Below are 23674 nucleotides of genomic sequence, written 5' to 3' on the forward strand. Positions count from 1 at the left end.
ACAACAAGGTTATAATTATGCCAGAGAAAATTTACAACTTTTATACCATTAGAGATAGGACAAGATGTAATGACATTAAATTGGAAATGGATAGGTTTTGATATTAGAAAAAAAAATTCTTTACTGTGAGGGTGGCACTCTGAGATATTGGAACAGGTTTCCCAGAGAAGTTGTGGATGTCCCATCACTGGAGGTGTTCTAGGCCAGGTTGGATGGGGCTCTGAGCAACCTGGTCTAGTGGAAGGTGACCCTGCTTAGGTCAGGGGGATGTGATCTAGATGATCTTTAAGGTTCCTTACAGCCCAAATCACCCTATACTTCTATGTGCCCAGAGTCCTACTCAGGACATGCTTAACGTGTATTCATCCCTCATAGAAGCAACAAACATGGGCTGGCCTGGGAGCAGCCCTTCAGAGACCACACACCCAAGCACACCCACAAGTAAATTTAATATTGCCATGGCATGAAGTGGGTCAGACGGGTTGTTGCAAAAGTCGCCTGTGGTTCACCTGTGGTTCACTGTGGACTGGGAGCAGACATCCTGGGGGATGGTGGCCCTTTGGTGGCATATTCACATGTCTGCAACTCCAGACTGCCTTCTGCTCTACAGAGACTTCTGGTGTGCCCAGTTGTTCACTGCACACTCAGGATCAGCTGAGAATCAGCCTTTAACCAAACCAACCTCTAAATTCTCATCATTTCTGACCAGATTGGATTGGATTTAGACACCAACCTCCTGACAATTCAGCAAATCTAGGTTCTGTGTCCCCTGTGGCTTCTGCTCACCCTGCCATGAGCATTCCTGACTTGGTTTTGTCTCCAGGGTATTGCTTGCTCAGGTCCACTGCAGAGACCAGCCCTGCCAATACTAAAAGTGCCTGTAAGGCTGATGCAGCAGCAGGGAACACATCTGCTGCACTGGCCCTGCAGGGACTCTCATCTCCCAGAGCAGGCAATACCATTGGGAGAAGTGTGTCATGATGGCATAACCATGAACACACTTCTGCCTTCCCCAAAACAAGCTGCCCTGCCAGAGGCACTGCACCCATCTCTGTGCCAGCCACAGTGAATCAAGCCACTATCTGCGTGGGCTTTTTTCCCACTTTAATGCAGCTGCCGTATAGGCAAAAAACAAGTCATTAGGAACATAGCAGTATTAGTCAAATCAACTTTGTTTTTCAGAGGGATGAAAAGCAGTGATAAAGTTCACAAGTAGGGAGTGTCAGTGGGTGGGAGTATTACACAGTTTTCCAGGCTATTTTCTTCCCTGTGAGCAAATTTTCATTCTTGCAGAGACCTCCTGCATAATTGCTGCTGGAGGTCACACAAGGTTTGTTTTTCCCAAGCTCCCAAGCAGAGTGAACTGGCCAAAAGCTTGGGATTCAGATGGAGAGGAAGTGCTGCTCCTCCAGGCCATGGCACTGCTGTGGATTTGAGGCTCTGGAAGAAGAGCGTGCTCTGCTTGCTGGTTGCTTTCGTTTCAATACCATCTATTCAGCCACATCAATGATTATTCCTCCACTGGGACATAGATGGCCCAAAGCTTTTTCCACTGGACTTTTCATAGAGGAACAACAGTGTCTTTCCCGAAATACTTTATTCCAGTTCCACCTCCAAGGACAGCTGTGATATCTGCCTTCAAATAATTAAGACTAGCATAAAGTAGAGGTTTTTACAGACTATCCTATTTTTCCTCCTCATTAGCCTGCCAACTTCATCTCTCAGCCCATGCTGAGGTCAAGAAACACCTTGTGAGAGGACCAACATATTACAAAATCTCTCACAGAGTCTCTGTATTCCTCAAGATTTCTGAGACACAGAAGAACTTGACAGAGCATGAATATGTTGCTGGTGGATCTGATTTGATATTTGGCTGTGAGGGATGTAATGGTGGGGTATCTATATAAGGTATAATTTAATGAACTGAGAGCTTTATTTCTGCAGGTCTCTAAACCAGAGCACTGAGGTAGCCTGGTGTTTTGTAATCCTGTTTTACTCAATTAAAGTCTTCCTGTTGGCTGGGTGGAAAGATGTGTTACCCTATGACTACTACATGATGAAAGGAGACATCAGGAGCATACATGACTCTTTCCTCAGACTCCATCAGAGCTAGGGCCCCTTGTAGTTCCTCTGGAAGAGAATTAGCATACTTCTTATTGAAATATTTTTGGGGTTTGGTTGTTTGGTGGTTTTTTTTTGTTTTTTTGGGGGGTTTTTTTGGTTTTTTTTTTGTTTTGTTTTGTTTTTGTGGTGTGTGGTTTTTTTCTCTCATATCCAGCTGCATCAATTTCCTGACTTCAAGAATCAAATTGTTGAGTTACCTGTAATGTGCATAGGCTTCTGTGAAGCTTTACAAAGGAATCTTTGCTGTTAGGCTAAGAATGGTTTATCGTAGCACCTGCAGTTTCCTCTAATCCTGAATTGTTAATGAACTGAACAACTTTTCCTCCTTCTTAGTATGAGAAACACTTCTCATGATTTTACTCATCAAAAGACTGCATTGGGGTCCTCTCATAAGTTTTCTTGGGTTTCTGCCATTGGAGGAGGGAGTCCATAAGCAGCAGCATCTGGCAGAACATCTGCATCTAGTCCCTGCTGACATCTCAAGATCTGTCTGCCCAGGCTCTCTCCTCCCTTGATACAGAACTTGACACATCGTGTACCCCACTGCCAGAAAACCTCAGCAAATATTTCTCTCTCTAAGGGAGGCTGTGTCAGTTTTCCAGTGTGTTCATCCTGTGTTACCTCATTGCTCACCTGATGGAAGACTACTCAGACCCTTTTCAAACTGCTTAGGCTCTCTGGAAGGAACCTGATGAAGAACCTTGATCTGAGCAAGCTAGAAAGCCTGATCTAGGTGCAGAGATCAAATCTAGCCTTCTCCAGACCAATGATCAAGGAGTTTTAATTTTTCACAAATGATAGGAAACCTCAGAAACTAAGACAAATGTCAATGAGAGGATGTGACCAATCTGTTCCTCAAGGCTTTGCAAGGAAGCACAAGGAAGTGGTGAAGGTCCCCATGCCAGCTCTGTAGCTGTTTGGTTGAAATCCAGTTATATTTTTTCCCTGTTATTCTACATCACTTTGAGTTATACATTATTGTAAATACTCCCTGGTAGACCCTTTCAAAGCAATTGAATAACTCAATGTTTAACAAAGGTAGATTAATTTTCTTGTTTAAGTTTTGGGAAATACAAGATCATTTTTCATTCTGAGTTGGCAATGACAATCCTTAAACCAGTGGTGGAATAGGGGGAATAATAGCTTTGTGGAAATTATTCTAGAGATCTGTACTGTAAGGAATGGTGGATCAATGAAATCTTCCTTTCTATATTTGTTTTCTGTTTTAAATTGAACATGTTTGATGCCTATGCACAACTCCTGTGCTGCAGGAATGATTCCTATTTCTAAATGTCCTTGCTCATGGGGAATATTTTTTCTTTGTAAAGAGGTATAAAACAGAATCTATCTTTTTCTGTATATAGGAATTAACTTAGTAAAAGATATCTCTTCTGTGTACAGGAGCCTAATATAGTGTAGAAGAAATGCTTGCCACTGTGGCTTTGAGGGTGCTACATCCACAAGCCAAGTGGGCTGTCTCAGATGGGCTCCCTCTCCATCACCCCATAATACTGACATAAGTCCAGTCACAGCCTTGTGTACATGAGAGGTTGAATAATGCATGGCAACAGTCTCTTGAGCATTTATTTTAGTCCTTTCATTTGGCCTTCAGGCATTTCCCACTCCATCCTGATATCAACTTGAAAATTTCCTAGGACAGAAGGTAAAACCCACTGAAGGAAAAATTTCAAAGCCATTACTTTTATTGGAGTCATACATCTGATATTTCTGTGGAGAATTTACCAAATTTCATCATCACAGTCTCCGGAAAAAGTCATACATATTACAAATAATTCTTATTTTGAGGTAGCCCTTAACCAAAGGGATGTAATTACCACTCTGTAACATTTCAGATAAGAAGCTATATTTGACCAAACTGTATCACTGAAAAATAAAGGCCACTCTTCTATTAATTAAAGACAGCTGATTTATGAGAGGCAGTTAATGAGAAAATAAAAAATTCAGATGTATTCTCATGAATAACACAGTCATGTTTGCAACTTATTTTAATGTGAACTCAAAAACCTCCATGCATAAGTGCAAGGGCTGTCAAATATAATTCACAAGAACAGGCTGCTCTTCAAAATAAACATCTATACAGTGTACTGGGAGAATGCCTCCACGTATATTGACTAACTTTAAATTAATTTGTGGCTTTGGTAATGATCTTAAAAAGCACTCTACTCTCTTTTCTGTTTAGTGCATCCTGTTATTACTGGAGAAGCAGAGATTGAGTGGAACAAAGGCAAAGTACTGCCTGAGAAGAGCAGTTCAAGAAAGGCTATGATTAATGAACACATAAACATGAACATGGTCACCTGCTGTCATGAGCTCTTTAGGGCAGCAAAAACCCATGATAGTGTTGTTAAAACAGCCCTGCCTTAAGTAGACAAGCATAGCACCTTAGCTCATCTTGAAGGAAGTCATCAAAAGGGAAGCAGGGAAAAACCTGAGTTTCACCATGCTTGTGGCTCTAAAAGTTCCTCAGGCAGGAAAGACTAAATAAAGCTGCCCTGAATTCACAATTTGCTGTCCTCACCAAAACACAAAAAGTTTTACTACATTACACAGCAATAGTGACTTGAGGCCTCTTCAGCTCCAGCCAGGTGAGAGCAGGGGAGATGGCAGGTCACTCCCCAGCCCCTCCTTGCAAAAGGATAAGGGCTCATACTACCAAAGGGCAGTAGGCATCAGTGTGGCATTCTTTGACTGGAAACGAGTCCCACAGACAGTAAGCAAAACAACTATGCAGAACAGTTTCAAAAGAACAACAAATGACAATTTATCTGGCACCTTCCTGAGAACCTAATAAATAAAAGTGAATTTACTTGTGGTAACAAATCAGGCATCAGTAATTGTAGGAGATTCACCCTACAATGCTCTATTCTTTTTGTAGCCTGTCCAAAGCAACCCAGGACTGCAGTCCTATTCTAAACAACCAGCAGCTACCCACTGAGCAGGAGAGATGCTTTAGGAGTGCAGAATCAGCAAAAGGGCTCCCCTGCCATTTCCCTCCACATCCTCCCTCTCTGCTAATAGTCACAGGAGAAGGTGTCTCTAGAAAAATGTGGACATTGCCAGTATCAGAACATTCACATTTAACTCTGTAACAGACACACAAAGCTACTCTGTCTTAGCATAACACGACTTTTATACAAATGAAGGCAGCAGCAACTACTCTGACCTATGCTTTGTGTAAATCCCCAAACCCTGTTTCTTTCTTACTTAAATAAATGACCCATTGATCCAAGAAGAAGCTGCTTTGCTCCAGACACCTTTATCTCCTTGTAGCCCTTTTATCATCCTATGAAAAAGAAGAAGTTGTGGTAGCTCTGACTTAGCTCTTCTTGAGCAACATGAGTTGTGAGGTGGTTGGCTCCTGGAAGAACTGGCCATTTTGCTTTGATTTTCGTCCAGTCTTGTTTCTGGAGGACGTGCAATAGAACTATGACATCTTTTTGTCACCAAGCTCCATACTCACCTCCCGTGGCTGCACTATTTTATATTTCTACAGTATCTTTGTGAAATGGCAAAAAGAGTACTAAAGATCTTTATGCTGCTCAGTTTTTCCAGGGTACAGCAAAGCCCTTTGTAGCTCATATTTGTAACTGATGTGGACATACACTTTTTAGGGAGAGTTTGGGCAAGGCATGAACTGTGGTCCAGGGTGGACAGCTTTTCTATGCTGTGTGTAGCTATGGAGAATAAGACAACAGAATCAAGCCCATTGATTGACTAGTCAGGTATTTATTTGTTTTTAACATGCAAAACCAGTACGACAATCACAGAAGCTAGAAAAAATGTAGCACTGAAAAAAGTATTCATGCAGAATGAGTATTGTACTTGAACTATCCTCCACAATCATCAGTCAGTCTGTCCCAATATTTATAGTTCATCATTACAACTGCCAAAACTGGCAACCACAAGGATTGTTGTCTCAATTAAGGACAGTAAACAGATTGTCCCATTTTTTTTAATGAAAAAATCTAAAATGTAATACTTCACAGTTTAACATGTTTATTCATTTAAACGAGCTAAAAAATAGTGGTGTGACATCTGCTTGAGAGACACTGGTACCTAACATTTTGGCTGTCTCCCCACTAATTTGATTGTGATTAAGGGGAGATAAAAGGATGAGTAGAGGATTCTGTCAATTAAATGAATTGATGAATTGCAAAAAAAAAAAAAAAATCACTCTTGGAAATGTGTATAAAGAAATTAATCTACAAAAATGCATTACCACAAACTAAGAGGATGATGGAAAAAAGTACTGCAAAATATCTCCACTGGCTCTTTCAGGAAAAAATATTGTAAGCATAAGATCACAGATAATCTTTGCCAATTTATTCATCTCATGGCTTCACTTCCCAAAGTGCAGGCATAATCCACTGTAAAATCTTTTAGGATGCAGTTCCAACATCGCATTTCTGCTGTCTTATTGATGTGCCATACTGTTATTTTCTTAGTCATAAGCACCACTAATTACTATGCTACTGTAAGTAGAACTTGAAATGCAATCAAGATCTGTAGTATCTCTTTTGTTGGCACTCTAACTCGCCTACTCTGCTTTTCAAGTACAGTTCTCTACAGAGGATTGTCCTGAATGCATTTGACCTTCACAAGTGGCTCAGTTGTGCCTTATAGGGATGACAATCCCTTATCAATCATCACTCTGCTGGGAACTTCTAGCAGCATCTTCCTTCTGAAAATGGCAGCATACAAAACTTGGCCCTAAGTCAGCAGATGAGCCTTTTCCATGGTAGTAAGCTTCATGGAAGAGGCATGAACCGTTTTGTAGGGCTTTCACTGTGCTTTCCTTTAGTAGAATTGTTTAAAACCTGTGTTTTCAAACAAAACTTTTAGGTCAGCTGCTCTAGAGGACACCTAAGTAAACAGATGAGTTTGCTCTTGTTGTAGCTACTTGCAGTTATGTATTGCAGCACAATCTCCCAGTCTACATGTCCTGCTACAGCTGGTCTGATGCATGGAAGGAGCTGATTCTGAATCACATGGTGTCTGTATGATATGCAACAGAGAACATTAACTACCGCATTCTTCAAGAAAAGTTTAAATGTTTCTCTAGGGTCTATTAGGGAAATGCTTAACATGCCTCCTAAGCTTCCAGTAAAATATGTTTATGGACTCTAGCTAATAGAGCTAGAGCCTTTCCTTGGCAATGTTCACTAGAAGCACTAGTAGAAATACTAGACTGAGCTTTCTGTCCTGAGATGGTCTACATGCTGGTTCTGCTTTTGAAGAATCAAAGAGAAAAGGAAAACCACCTAGGAAGATTTACAGAACAAAATCACTTCTGGAAGACTGTTATGCCTTCCTAGGCAGAGATTATTCCAGACAGGACATCTGCTCCCACCCACAGCACAAAGACTCAGTATAGGCATCTCCTCCACAACCTCTGCTAGAAAGAAATTCAATTTACGACAGGATGTACTCCATTAATACTGATGTCTACCTTTTCCTTCAGGTGGATATTTTTGAAAAAACTCATTAAGCCAGGTGTGCTGTGTAAATGATTTGATCAGCAATCCTTCTTTGAAACAAGCATATAAAAATACTAATTTTATAATAAAAAAGTCTTGTACAACTGAAGTGATAGAGCTGCATGGATCAACTCCAGAAAGAGATCTGATCTATTAGTATTGGGTAGGATGTCAAAGGAAGTTCTCTTCATTGTCTTTTATGCATTCATAGGCCACATTTAGTTTTATATGAGTTTAGCGGCTAGAACTGCCTAAAGTAATCCAGATATTCTAAAACTGACATCAGTGCTTACTTTTGAACATTGTGCTGTTTAGATTGCTTTAATGTCCTTTCAAATGTATACATAGTTCAATGTGGTCAACATTAATAAGAGAACTAAATAAAAAAAAATCATTTATTAATAAAATAGACACCAAGCAACTCATACAACGATAGATGGTCCAAAATCCAAAAGGCATATTTCAATCTCAGATATAATTAAGGGCAAAATAAGCCAAATGTCCCATTAGGAATTATTGTACACTTAAGAGATGTGTATTTGCTGCAATATTTACCACATATTTCTACATACACTGAACAGAAACTCTACCTACAAAAAAGATGGACTTTTTACAAAAGCATGTAGTGACAGCACAAGAGAGAGTTGATTCATACTAAAAGGAAGTAAGTCTAGATTAGATATTAAGAAAAAATTATTTATTCTGAGGGTGGCGAGGCACTGGAACAGGTTGCTCAGGGAAGCTGTGGGTGCCCCATTCCTGGAGGTGTTTGACACCAGGACGGGGCTTTGAGCAATGTGCTCTAATGGAAGGTGTCTCTGTCCATGGCAGAGGTATTGAAAATAGATGATCTTTTTGCATTCCTTCTAACCCAAACCATTCAATGATTTCATGATTCTATGATCTTTCATGCAAATGAAAAGACCTAATCCAAACAAAGCAAATAGACAAACAGCAAACTGTGGGCAATAAGGACTCATAAGTCACACATCAGTGAAGCTGATAGAATCACATATACAAGCACTTCAGATTTGGTCTGATTCACAGTTTTAGGAAATGGAATATTCCTGTTGTAGGAACTTCATGTTCACAAATTTGGCAGTAAGTAAGTAACTGCTTGCCTTTTAACACAACCAATTGAGAGAGCAGGTTATGAGAGAAAGAGAGAGCAGATCATTGAGAAGGATGACCTGCATGAAGGAAATAACTACGTATCTTTCTCAGGCCATACATGACCCAGAGAGCTATGTGCTGACATTAAGGAAGCAATCCTTCCAGCATGTTATAGAACATGAAAACTGCTAGTGTAAAGTAACAGGAGAGGAGTAACAGGAGAGGTCTGCAGCTTCTGTGACATGTGGTTGGGTGCTGGTGGAGTGAAAGGCATGTCACATGCAAGGAGACAGCTTGTGATATGCTTTTCCCTTCACTGGAAGTTGGGCCATGTGTCAGATAACGCTTCACCATAAATTCAACATGTTGCAAGGTGTTTGGTCAAGTATGCGATTAGTAGCGGACTGTAAGTCATATGCATACAGAAATGTTAGGATTTTGTGTCTGTAAGAGTCATACATAGAAAATGAGATATATTTGCATATATAATTTTCTCTTTCATATATTCTTCGGGAGACTGTTGTACTCTGAATTTCTAGAGTCGTTGTTTTGCATGGCATAAAGTGAATGAACACTATGACACATATGATGTGGATCCTTGGGGACTCATAATGTATATGGTCATAGTTACTATATGGTTTAAAAATTAACTGTATTGATCCAAGTTTCTTAAGTGCTGATAATGAGACTGTGTCAATTTAAAAGAAATATATTTTCCATTATAATATTTGCGGTGATTTGTATCCCTTTGTATTCAAAATCACTATAAGAAATCTTAGCCAGGCATCTCAGGAACAAGACAGTAAATACCTCAGTTGCAATTAAATCTAACATTCAGCTCTGAAATTTATGTCAAAGGCAAAACCAAGCTTCAGAATTATGAAAACTTTTCTGAAAGTCAGCCTGTCTAAATTTCCTTGTGACATTCAGCACCAGTGGCTTTACACATTCTTGATATCAAACAGAATGGGAACTGAATCTCAGTCAGAGAAAGACTGACCACACTTTTAAGAGGATCAAAACTCAGTCTTTACATCCACAAGCTCAGTTATATGCCAAACTCAAAGCAGAACAGGATAAAGCCAGAATTTTAAAGCTCCCTGCAGCTGCTCTGACACACCAAATTCTTCAAGTGGCTTTTGGCTATGAAAAGAAAAAAATGCTATCTACAGCGCCTCATTTGAAAGGTACTTTGCAAGAACTGAAGGATGTAATGGAGCCAAGATTTACGAGTTATTAGTATGCCAGGAGAAAAAATGTTTTCTTATTACTTACAGCTTCTCACATTAGTTAGATGATTAAAATGATTGTATAGCTGGAAAGGAATGTTTTTATACAACATGCCCCTAATAGGTAGAGCAAGTTGATACCAAAACCATCAGGAAGAGCATAATTAAAACACAATTTTGACTTTATATTAATAGTAGACCAATACACTAATTAAAACCAATATCAACTAAACTTTCTATTTACACTAGTTCAGACAGCACAGGAGGCAAAGAACTGTGTTTCAAAAGCATATGTGAATGTTAGAGCTTCTGTCATCCAGGTGCCATTTCTAACAGAACACATGTGTGCTGAACAGTTGGCAAAAGAATGAAAAAGATTACTGCAGATATATGGGCACACAGAATCTGGAATGACAGAAAATTAAGTCCATATAGAAGGTGACAGACTGCTTGTAAGAAGATATTCTTTTCCTACAATTTCTTCCATCTTCATGCATGCGCACACATGCACAAGAAAGATTAAAAAGGAGAGAAAGGATGAGGGTGTTTTGATATATTATAAACACAAATGAAGAAAAGACTTTTTATTTGGTATTTCTGCTTTCTTTTCAGAAAGGAACAGAAAACTAATTTGGTTATTAGGAAGCTCTGATTCCTAAATTTGGTCAAGGCAGACACTCCTGTGAAGTCAGCATCAATACCCATGATAATAGTAGCACCTGTCTTTTGACATCAAAGTTTTCTGCCTGAGAAAAACATAATGTAAACAATAAACTTCATGTATTGTACTGTTGCTCCTGGCTTTGATGTTAGACAAATACACTTGGCCAGGCATAAGTGTTCTTATGTTGGAGACCTGGAATGTGACTGACGTAGTGCAAAACTTTCTTATGAATTTGGACTGAAGAAATGGCATCATTTACTGTCTTACAGTGAAGGGACTGTGTGTTCCTATGTAGACTTGTTGAAGCTGAGGAAATCTTGATGATAGATTCATTGCATCTGCTAGTTTTCATCTGGATCCAGATCAAGGTCCACTTCATTGGAAACATTAAGATAAAAAAAAGCATAGAAAGCCAACAAAAATACCAGTATAGCTGCAAGGACAAGGGCAACTTCCTGTAGAAATAAAAGAAAACAAAAACCTGTTAGAAATAATAACATATTTTCAGATTAATCAGGATTAAATGTTATTTCTCTTCTACAATGCACATCAAAATAACATCAGACATAATATAATTCCATAAGGCATTGATACTTTATTGATTTCTCTATTGTGGTTACCATTCCAAGTGTTGTAGAATCCATTCACTCACCATTTGGTGAGTCTGATACCATCAGAAAGAGGATATTTAGCTTAAAAATCTTTAGTCTTACCTAGAAATAGGAGCTTTATATTTTTTTATTATTCAGTTCCTTCTTTTTTAAGGAAAAGACAGAATTCACAAACCACAGTTTTGAACACAAATTTAAGTTATGAATTTACACTGTGAATTTTGATGTTTTCTAGCAATATGTTACTGCTTTTTGCCAACAAATTTGTAATTTTTTAATGAAGCAAACACAGTATGGTGGAAGTCAATGAAAATTGCTACCTCTACCTCCCAACCTCCTGGCATGCAGTACAACATGGAACTACATACTCCCTCAGAATTGGATGAAACTTTTAAGCTCTGCAATAAGGCAAAAGCACAACAATTTGCACTTGCCTCTCTTCCCATAAAATATTGCAACTTGCTGCATCTTCCTTAATTAACATAAAAGAGACTTCCAAAGTATACATGATTTATAGCAGCTTTCAGAAACAGAAAAATGTTTTTATACTACATATTATACTCATTATGTGACTGCCTATCATCTTAAGGCTGGACTCTGTAAAAATGCAATTATAGTACAATCATCCTCTTAATATTTCTTCTATTTCCTGTATTTCTTTCATTTTTATTTCATTCAAAGACACCATATTACTAATTTTTAATTTTTTATTTTTTGTAAGGCACAGCACACTTTCTATAGTTGACCCTCATTTTGCTAGACAATGAAAGATGAAAGATAAATTTGAGAAAAATCCTTATGTCCCTTTAGCTCTCAGGAAGTATGACTCTATAGCTAACAACTTCTACTGCTTGACTCCTGATCATCATGATGAACTTTTAAAATTGTGCACTCAAGATGCTCCAAAGGTTAGTTTGTACCTCCAAATCTCACTCTCTCTCTAAGGAAAGAAGCAGAACTTCCTCTCCAATTCTCAGCCTCACATTAAGCCACAAAACAATTACATTAGAATGATCCCAATGTACATTTAAAATGAGAGAAGAAAAAAAGTTCAGTGATTTTATAATAATTGATCTGAATTGGTACAGAACATGTCACATAAAACCTATTCTGTCAGTGAGACTGAAAGGAGATGCCTACACTGAACCAAGACAACAAGACACCCTTTACTGTCCAAGCGAAAAATCTGCCCATCTTGTGTCCTCTAAGAGAGGCCAGGTGAATTCTTCCCAAAAATTACCATTTCTTCCCTTAGACTAGAAGGGAGTGCAGATGGTACCTCTTGTGTGCACTGTGGGATTAATCCTACCCAGCATCTCTAGGTCGGTGGTGGCTTTGTGACCAGCATTGTGTTCACTGACATGAAGGAGTTAAAACTGTGCATTTCATTTTTTAAAGTCTAGCCCATAATCTGGCATTCTTCTATAGAGCAGCATTTAATTTGCATTTACATGAATGCATTATATAGTTTATCAGAATGTTGGATCAATAATTCAACATATGCCATCTAATAAATTTTGAAATACTACTGCCTAGTTGGCATATGTTCTATAGGAGCATATTCTTTATTCTATAGAAAACTTTGCTTTCTATTTTATATGGATGATTGAGATGTATTTTAAATTTGTTTTACCACATTAAAATTGCTCCTGCAAATTTGCTGAGGCTGTTGGCTACAGATTTCAACTACATTTCCCTCTTAGAATTGTACCATCCTCTGAACTTCATCCTCCTGATTTCATGATTTGATTTTTAAAGAGTACATCTAATTCACTCATATGTTAAAGGAAAGTGATTTTTGCTTTGTTGCAGTTGCAACACGTCAGTATCTCACAAAAGGGCATGGCAGCATCAGACAGGTTTCATTTATTTCCTTGTATCCACAGCTGTGCTCCCAGACCCATCTGGCCACACAGCTACTAATCTTAAGAGGATGTAATAAACAAGTGACATACAACTGCAGGCTCCATCTGCTCAGGAGAGTGGACAACAAAACCGCACAATGCAGGCACCGTTCACACTTGACACAGAGAGCAAATTCATTCCAATTTTAAAAAGTTTTTTCTGTGTTTGGATGCCACACTTCCCACGCTTTCTGCTTTACAATAGGTTTACCTTTCCCCTCCCTCCTCCCCAGTATCCCTTATGAAATGCTGTGAGTAGCAGCAGCAAATTTTCAGGAACCTTTGCATTAAAAATTTTTTTCAAAGGAAGTGGAATTGGGAAAATCTTGAGTTTTGCTTTCAGGCTGCCCAGTAACTGCTTGACAGAAGCTGTTCTTTAATTCCTCTGCCTAAGTTTCACAGTGAGTAACACTGTGATAACAGTACTATTTTCCCTGCACAGCCATCAGGAACTGTGTGGGTGCATCAGTATTTATTATCCCTGGGAATGAAAAGTCTTACTAAAACTCCAGGTTCGAGAGTTATGCAAGAACCTTAGTTTTGAATTGCTGAAAAAGGCAGAGTAACAAAAATATAAAATAAATGACCTTACAAAGGACATCTGGCACACAGCTAGGGATTTGCCGTCTCTTAAGAATTGCATCCAGGTTATGGACTTTTATAAACATAAATTTTGCAAGGTAAATAGCAAATGAGATGCTGCACCACTGTACTGTATTTGCAACAACAGATATATATTGTCATTTTAATTTGTTTTATACTTTTCAGGCTTTGCTATTTGTATTTTAAGTCATGCATAGAAATGAAATGTTAAAATACTCCCTGCTTGGCATATACAGCTCCCTTTCTCTTGCACTTTATGGATCATCCCCATCATCCTCTGCAAAATCCATTTACTCAAAGGATTTTACCATGAATAATTAAAGAATAGAGAAAAAGTTCTATAGAAACAAACTTAAAATGATCAGAGGGCATTTTCTCATTTTTTTTTTCTTTTATATCATGGTACAGAACACTAGGAAACAACATTACTACTCTCAAATCCCAAAGTACAGTCGTAGAAGCCTTTAAAAAGGAACAGAATTTTCTATTTTATTCTCTTACATGTAGAATAGCATATGTAGAACCCTACTGATTTCAGTTTGGTTAAGTTTTCCAGAAACTTTTCATAAAGGAAATGCATACCATTACAGCACGATGTAGATTTAATTCTCCTATCATTTTTTGTTAGTTTCATGTCTCTCAAGCCAAAATGCTTGGATTATGTCCTCAAATTCACCTAATGGAGCAAGTGGCAGAGCTGGGATCTAAACAAGATTAATCAGGAGAGGGGGTGAGGAAAAAATGTTGGCTATGATAACAAAAATCTGGACACTATGTATGGCAGCATCATATCCTACTCATATAGAGAAATATCATACTTCCAGGAAATGTCATGGGGGTTTTACATGTTTTTTAATTGTCCTTCAAATAGAATCAGACCATTTTTACCTGAAACCTGCTTAAAATTAAGTGAAAGAGTAGCACAAATTGTTCTCTTTGAATTGCTAAATTCTCCCTAGTTCTTTCTGAAGAGATGAAAAGAAGATCATGCTGACCAAGGACACTTGTGCAAATAAATGTATAGGAACTCACAATCTTTTTACCTCATATAGTTTTTAACTGAAGACTTTAGGTGGATATTCACTGCAACCATGTTTTAGAGTTTCAATAAAATTGTATTTATAAATGAATGTTTACTTCCTTAATGCAAGACATTCTACAGCTAACAGAAGGCAACAAAAGTAATTTATGAACTTTAATCCACACTTTTAGGTTCTAATTTTTTACTGTGAAAACTTCAGATGGAAGAAAGATCATTGTTGTCACAAATAATGAGAACAAGGTACTATTAGAAACTCATCAAAAACACCTGGCTCTATGCCTACAAAACAACAGGATTCATTTTAAAACAGCTGGATGCAAAATAGTGTGTACAGGTATCAAAGATGCATACAGTACTTTAAAGTGGAGTACTCTGCCTTGAAAAACTGTGATTCTAAGAAGGTCTTCAGATTTCATGGGTAACTACTCCCTCAGTGTGATTTCTGGATGCACAAAGGTGGAGGGATTTCCAGCAGGGAGATGACCAGTATTTATTTTACCACAGAGAAGAATGAGAGGTAGTTTGGTTACAGCATGTAATTATATACACCTTTAAGTAAAGCATCTTTTTAAGTAAAGCATTTCACTGTGTGGGGTCCTTTTATCCTGTTTACAAGAAACTTTCAAGGCCCAGCTGCAGTTAGGTAAGTTCAGTCTTGAACTAACATGCCATTTTCTAGGAGCACGAATGATTGAACATCCTTCAGGAAAATATGGACTTCCATATCTGTGAGTACTTAATCAGCTGATCTCCCTCAAAAAAATATGTTTTTATTTAGCAATTGGAAAGAATACTTCAACTTTGGCTTGTGTGAAAAGAAGGACTTGGCTGCCAGGAGTCGGCCGGCAAACTCAGCTCTCCTAGCTGCTCCTCTCCTTCAGGGCCCTAGGAAAACTCAGATTACTCCAATGGACAGTGCTACATTCTGAACCACACAAGTATCAGGTTATTAAAAGTAATAGCACCCTATGTTTAACTGCTCAGACTTTTTTATATAGCATCAAAAGTTTTCTGATGTTGACATTTTCCTCCAATTGTATTGATTTTGTTTCCAGGATTTGAGGTTTTGCTGTTGTTGATTATTCTTTGAAGTGCTACAGACTGGTCCTAAGCAGAGACATAAGAAGGTTTGAGAAAGATGGTCTACTGCTCCAAGCTGGTACAGAAAAATCCTCCTAAGATTTTGGTGGGTGCAACATCTTCACATCTCAAACCACCATGATTACAATACTTATGTGTTCAGGTGAGGTAAGGATCTGATTTTGTTCTTCTCTTTTTACTTGTTGTCTCCCCTCCCTTTGATTTCAAGGTCAGGGATCAAAGCCTGACTAAAGGGATAGCTGGGAATATCACACTTTATCCACTGCTGGCACATTAATCTGCTCTGCATTTTGTGAGACACATAAGTTGGTTTGAAGACCCAGTATTTTGGCCAATAAAAAGTGCTTGGACTTTGCAGAAAGCATTGGGATGAAATTTTATGATCTGTAACATACAAAAGGGCACATCAAATTATCTAATAGTCTCTTGTGGCCTTAATTTCTACAAAGCTATGAAACTGTATCTTGAAAAATGTAGTTCACTAATTTAGCAGATTATGAATAGCATGAAATTGGAGAATATCTTTTGCTAAAATACACCAGGAATGTGTTGTTATCTATTCCTATCTAACTTGTTCCAGATGAAAGAAACTCTCCATAGTGAGGTATCTAACTACACAACAGATTAAGCAGATATGCAAAAGAATAGACAGACAGTAACCTCTCACTCTGTTTAGGAAACATTTTTTCCTTAGCTGAATCGATGTACTGTGTTGCTAATAATTCTCTGTGGAGTGATATTCTGCAGTCAATAATGTCTTTACAGGTACATTGCAAATACTACTGTTAAGATTTGTGCCTACCTTTCAAGAAGAGAGAAAACTTCATCACTTGTTCCGTGGACTACTAATTTGTTCTTGCAGCCTGTGAAAAAAATCTCTCCCCAAGAACTCCCATAACTTTTGGTCTCTGCATACTAAACTCCAGCTATCTGGGGGTCAAGCTTCCACACTTCCCAAACCATTTTCTGCTTGTCACCCTCCTGCTGGCATGTTTTCCTCACCCAATGAGAGCAGATCTAGCACCAGTGGTGGAAAGGCCTTCCTGCTCCCCTTGGTAAGGATGAACAGCTGGGCTTCCAGCAGGACAAGCCCCATGCAGGGGGCTGACAAAATGACCCAGAGAAAGCTCAGAGGCTCCCTTTTTGGTACTGCTACAAAGGATTTTGTCTTATCCAAACACCAGGAGACATATAGCACATTGCTTTCTCTTGAAGCTGTTTCTTGAGACTGGGTCCTGCTTTTCCAAGTGACACAATATATTTTGGCACTGTCTACATTAGTGTCACACATACAAACAGAGCCAGTACAATAGCTCTGCTACAAAATTTAATCTTTAAACACGTTTAAAGAGCAAATATGACACACCAAGTACTAGCATGGTCACCCTGCTTGAACTAACTTTGGATAGTTATTAGTACTCAGCTGCTTCTCTGACATTATCAACACAGATAAAAATCCCTCATTGGGGAAATTAAAAAGTACTAAATGCCAGTGACTGAAAGAAACTTTGTTACTTTAAACCTTGCATTAAAATGACAAGGCAATCAAAGTTTGACAAGACAAGCTAATTAGTATGCCAGCGATGAAATGTGAAGAATCTCCAGGGGATTGGTTCTGAAAAGTTTTATGTCATTTATAGGGCCTTTTTTTAAGCTAATGTTGTCAGCTCTCGTGGTGAAATACACAACAGTTGAATTTCATTATCCTCATTGAAATTAAGGACTAAAATCCCTTCGCTATTTTCTAGTCCTCTTTTTTTTCTGCCCTAAATACTACATTAAGTCTTAGTTTACAGCCAGGCATGTAATTTCTTCAGGACACTAATGCAAAACAACCCTAGAGTTATCAATGACATAAAAGAGCCTATTGTTTTAAGTGGCTGTATGGTGCTTATTGTGTTAGCTTATTGTGTGTATGTATTTCACAGAACTACAAACATATTCCCCTTTCCCAGAAAGTTTATACTTTTAGATTTATCCTTCCTCTACAATATTTTTATTAGCTTGAACTTAGCTTTTTTTATAATAAAAGGTTAATTTATTTTGAAATGCTGCATACTGCATCATGTACTGAATAAATACGCATATAGACAAAGTACATGCCAAATACACATATGTGTCTGGTTTCTTCTCAAAGATTTACAAGAACTTTGGACATTTCTATTTACAGTGCCTACTTATTACAATGCATTGTAGTTATGTCACCTTTTTTTTTTCTCAACACAGATTTAAGTTAATCAATTGCTACATCACAGAATTAGGGCCTACATAATAAAAAAAGACTAAAATCTCAGCCTTTGGAAGGTGAGTCATGTTACTTATTAGCATTACTCATCCCAGGGAAAAGGAGGAGCTCTTAAGAGACAGTGGGGAGTAGAAATGGTTTTCTGCTTGGGGTGGCAGGTGAATTCCCTGCTGACCTACCTCACCTCTCCAGGTGCCCTTAAACAACAGATATGAGACCCTGGAATCTGAGGACCAGGGAGATGAGAATGTGGATGAAGATCCATCCAGGTTAGAGGGGTTGCCTAGGGCAGGGCGACCTACCCTGCACATCAAAACCTCCTCAATTAAGAAAAAAATAAGGGTAATAGTCATTGGTGACTCCCTTTTGAGAGGAATGGAGGGCCCAATATGCCAACTGGACCCAGCTCATAGGGACGTGTGTGAGCCTCTGGAAAATCACCAACAAACCTCCCAGCTTGGCATGGCCCACTGACCATTGCCCGCTGGTTTGCCAGGTGGACACATACAAAGTCCCAGCAAGACTAAGGATGATCAAGCGGGACCTCAAGGCATTGAGACAACTGGTCAAGGGATCTGAAGAACAAATTGTGTTCTCATCTGTTCTGCCAGCTGCTGTCACAGCAAACATAAGTTGTCAAGAATTATTTCAAAAATTATCCAGAAAACAAGAGAGGAGGATTTCGGATAGGTGTGGAGGATGGATGTAAAAAGATGGCACTTGGCAGCTGGAGGATCTTAACGCCGGACTGAGCAAAACAAGTCGTGCTCCAGAGAGGGGTTATGGGGCTTCACAATGAAGCAGCCTCTCCAGGGGTAAAGGAGATTTCCCTACAGATGCTCCAGGAGCATCTACTGCAAATGGTGAAGTTCTGCTTCTGGAGGGATTGAGCAGGGAGAAGAGCTGTCACTGTGAGGTGGGAAGAAGTGCACTTTTACCCCAAGACAATAAATACACTTCGCTTCCATGCTGAGCACTCTGGGCTCTGTAAGCAGAAGTGCAGAGTTTACAGAAATTGCCCACGTTCTGGTAGAAGTATTGTAACATTTACTAAGCCTGAAGTTGTTGGCATTAAGCAGGCTCAGTGAGAAGGATGCATTTAAAAGCCCTGCCTTCCTTCCCCTACAGGCAGATCCCCAAAGGGAAAGGTGCCCAACTTACCTTCCTTTTTGCTTCAGTTCTGTCAGTTTTTCTCAGCAATTTGGAAACAAAAGAAATTACTGTGATGTATTTGGGAATGATCCAGATTTTTTTTTAAGGTCCAGAAGCACAAAAAATATTACAGCCAGAAGAAAATATGTAATTTTTTTTTTTTTTTTTAAGGCAGAAGCAGAATTGTGAACCTCAGACATCACACAGTGCAACTAGCAGAACCCCAGAAACACATCCACTCAGGACCAGGAGAGCACATGTGCACCTTAATGGCAAAAGTCCTTTATTCGTTAATCCTCAATTCTTCATTATTTATATTATTACACATATGCTTTCCCATTCACCCTCATTTTTAGGAAAGAATTACTTAAGAAAATAAGGAAATGAAACAGGTTTTGAAGGACTAAATCTCATACTCTTCTCACTTGTGAAAGACATGCAAAAAATGTGTTCATTTTAAAAGAATTAGGCTGTACACTAAGCCTCCAAGTAGAACATCACTTTTAAAAGGTCATGCCATTGAAAGAAAAATGAAAAGAAAAAGGAAAATTTAATAAGAAAGGAAGGAAAAGGAACTCAAAAGGTTAATAATTTATCCTTTAAACAAAAAAGGCAATCTACTTTTTCTCATTAAAACCTGACACACAGCACTAACTGAGGAGATTATGTTGTGAAAACATACTGCATCACACGGTAATGCTTGATCGAGATCAGCAATCAGGAGCAAAAAGAAAGCACTGTTTCGTGATTATAATAGCAAATTCTGGAAGACAACCAAATACATCATCTGGCAGCCTAACAGCTGTTACAGCTTGGTAGTAATACCTTGGCATTTGCTATAAGCTATAACTTGAAAAAATTGATTTCTCATCTGCCAGAAACAAGAAAATGTTCTCCTTTTAACATTTCTGAAGTTTCTTTTACTAGAATACCCAGATAATGGATCTACTTTTTTATTTTCCTCAGGTTTTACTCTTGCTGTTAAGTTACTAGTGTATCAGTTAGATTAAAAAAAAAACAATTTGAGGAAAAAAATACTGGAGGCAACATAAATAATGTGTGTTCAGACAGATCCTGTTTTGATGACATACTGGGTAGTAGATAACAGAGAATATTTCTAATTGTCCTCCTTGCTCATATTCACAGCTGTGATCCAAAGTAATTGTTATACTTCATACCTGCCTGAAAAGGGAACACTTTCAAAATAAAATTTAGTACCTTTCCATATGCTTTCCTTTGCTCTTAGTTAAGCCTTCTTTTTCCAAGTCAGAAATACTTCACAAGGATGCAGACTGAGACAATAATGCTGAGAATTAACAATACTTAACAAACCCACTCTTTAATTACTACTAGCATAGGATGAGAAGAGGAACATGAGAAATGTTTTTTGTAATTTGTCTAACTATATGAAATAGTAAAGAATTTGTTCTGTGTGTAGACAGGCTCCCTGAAACCATCAGTTTTCTAACCACACAGTACTTTAAACCTTAAAGTAAACATGCATCATAACAAGGACACAGACTATGTAAAATCTTTCAGCACTTCAAATATTCAAGTCATTTTAGGGTTAAGTAAAAGCAGTTAATCATAAATATTTCAGATTCTAGTATTCTACTTAGATTTTCAAGTGTCATAAACAATATCTCTCAGAAATCAATATTCACACAGTACATCTATGGGGAAAAGAAACAAACACAAAGGTGGTTTGAGCTATCAAAGAAGTCTCTACCTTTACACCTAGTGCAGTTTTCTTGGCCTCTGCTTTTAATCTTGTAGCTCTTAACATAGGCCTGGTTTTCTTATAATCTTGCTTCCCTAGAGTAAAAAAGCATATTCAGTGAAAACAATGTAAAAACAATACAAAGAATATGAGCATTTATTGCAGTTGAAAAGTTAGATTCAACATATTAAAAACACCTCACAGTCCAGCATTTTAAACAACAGCTACTCTGTCACACAGGGATTCAATCTGTGCAACAGCCACACTTAACACAGACAGTGACAGAAACAAGATCTGACAAATCAGTGTAGAACCTGTTACTCCACAGTGACATCGAAATACATCTATGGATAGATATCCACTACTACAATGTTTAATAAATTGTTCCATAGGAATCAGTTAGCAAATAAGTTGATTAAAGGGAGATTATACTTTTCCCTCTCATTGAAATCAGAACAAAAATTTCCATTAGAATTTTTCTTGCTTAGTCATCTCTAATGCACATATAAATATGGAAGACAAGACATTCTGGTAAATGTAAAGGTTTGTAATTCTGAACTGGAACATTATTTGCAGGTATCAGAACTCAGAGATATGGAGATCAGTCTAAGTAAGTGATAATAAAATCATTGCTTGACAACATCTGCTTGTAGAAACAAGTTACACAAAATCTTCTAGATTAACTTTCTTCAAGTTACTGGAACTATCTCTTGAAGACACAAAGAGTGCAGCCCAGGGCTTGATCACACTGAGTCCATATGAACTGAGTTCAGAGGAGGACATGTAAGCATCCAGAAATGGTAGAAATGGTATAAATCATTTCTCTCAACTTAATAATAAAGCATAAAAAACCTGATATCTCTCAGGGATTTTTCTGCTGTCTGAAAGGCCTGTTAGTGTTCCATCATGAACTATTAACCATAGCTTCTTTAGGTTAACAGAAGTCAAGGTACAGATACAGTCACAAAAGGAGAAGAAAAAGAAGAATCTGTGAAGAAACTGCTTGCTCAGAGGCATACAGCCTCCGTACAACTGCTTTGGCTTTTTAAAAAAGTCCTTTTTATTTTTTCCCTCCTAATGCATACCTATCTTTTTTTCCTTTATGCCTAATTCCAAAGCTAAACCATAATGCTTAAAGTAGTGTTTGGCCTTTTTCAAATCACTAAGTTCACCTATTTGTACATTAGCTTTCATTACTGTTACAGTCAAATAGTTTAACCTTTCCTTTATAACTTTGTCCAGTGGTTTGTACACAAAAATCCCATTTATCCAAGCAGATGTGATTTTATATTCATAATCAATAATGCAAACTTCTCATTTTATGGCCACCTTGAAAACTGGGATATTATTGTGCAGTGATGAAATACTGAAATGTGTCTCTTTCTAGTAATATACTGGATTCATGGAAACCCACTTCTGGCTTTGTCTGCTCCTTGTATTACCCTGCTCATACTCAATACAGAGATGGTCTGTGTGCCATAACATGAATCCTGAACTCACATTACAAATTTGCCTTCATTATATCATCTCTCCTCAGCCCTACGGATTATATATTGGGAAGGTCTCCATACTGTTCTTTGGTCAGATATTATTCATTATAGACTTGAAATAACTTAAAAATACTCAATAACAAATGGAAAAATAACTGAAACCATATGTATTAGGAATTAAAAAAAGGCAGCATATATCCAAGCAAACTCAGAAGACAGAGTGAAGAAAGGATGACAGAAAGATGATTTATGTCATAGGCTCCAAAATATTCATCCAGTCAATACATCTTACTAGCAGGAAAGGACCACTGCACCATTATTTTTCAGAAGTCAGTAATATCTGATAATAGGATGCATCAGGAGTACAGTAATCTTTTAGAACAGCTGGAGAAAGACTTGCAGAAACCACAGAAATGGCTAAGTCATGAGATTACATCAGCCAAAGAAACAATGTTTTTCTTCTCCCTAAAGTCTCACATTCATACTTTTGCCATGAAATAGTTAAAAGATCTTTCAGAATTTCCATTACAAATGGCAGGAGTTTATTACTCATAAAAATACACTCCAGGCTGAAACTTGGCATAGACACACCCCAGCCTTGAATTTTTTGTTTGTTTGTTGGGAGCCAACTTTCATAAGTGATGCAGCTGTTCTTACTTACTTGTGAACAAACTATAGAAATGTATCAATCTGAAATGTTTAAGCATGAAAAATATCTCCATTTAGAACTATATAACTGACAAGCACTAAGTTCAATCTCAGTTCTCATAATTCACGTTTGCTGCTCTTCCATCAGGGGTAAATGAAACAAGACAGTCAGAAATTTCCCTTCCAGTGATGCAACAGCATTAGATAATGAAAATTAGAAAGCCTGATAAAGTCCACCAGGAATGGGACAAAAGTCAGCTAGTAAAACCCACCTCCCTTTCCTTCCATTGCCCATTCTCCCTCCTCTTCTCCACAGCTCAAGTGTGAAGGTGACGTGAGCAGGGGCAAATATTGCACAGCAGACCCAGTTTGTGAAATACATGTACTGGCAGAACCATGTTTATTCATCCAAAGCTTACTGGTGCTCTTTCACTTGGTTTCTGGCACCCTGCTATTCCTTTTTCCAGTATTATGGCTACAGCTAAGACTGAATTCTATTTACCTAGAGAATACTTCCAGATTTATATTAA

At 38.0% G+C, this 23674-nt stretch overlaps 1 protein-coding gene across 2 annotated transcripts in view; it reads right to left on the minus strand.

Annotated features, from left to right (window-relative positions):
* Positions 1–8782: 8782 nt before the first annotated feature.
* The window catches only part of TRIQK (triple QxxK/R motif containing), a 57590-nt gene continuing 42698 nt past the window's right edge, over positions 8783–23674 (minus strand). For both annotated transcript variants that reach the window (XM_054295955.1, XM_054295963.1), the window contains 2 exons: positions 21016–21101; positions 8783–11083 (listed from right to left, as the gene is read on the minus strand). In XM_054295955.1, the coding sequence (XP_054151930.1) occupies positions 10970–11083; positions 21016–21101 (200 nt within the window). In that variant the 3' untranslated portion in view covers positions 8783–10969. The remainder of the gene's footprint in view (positions 11084–21015; positions 21102–23674) is intronic.

Source organism: Melozone crissalis, unplaced genomic scaffold (genome assembly GCF_028551555.1).
Source record: "Melozone crissalis strain CALT ecotype California unplaced genomic scaffold, PUWL_Pcris_2 ptg000002l_1, whole genome shotgun sequence".
Taxonomy (NCBI): Eukaryota; Metazoa; Chordata; class Aves; order Passeriformes; family Passerellidae; genus Melozone; species Melozone crissalis.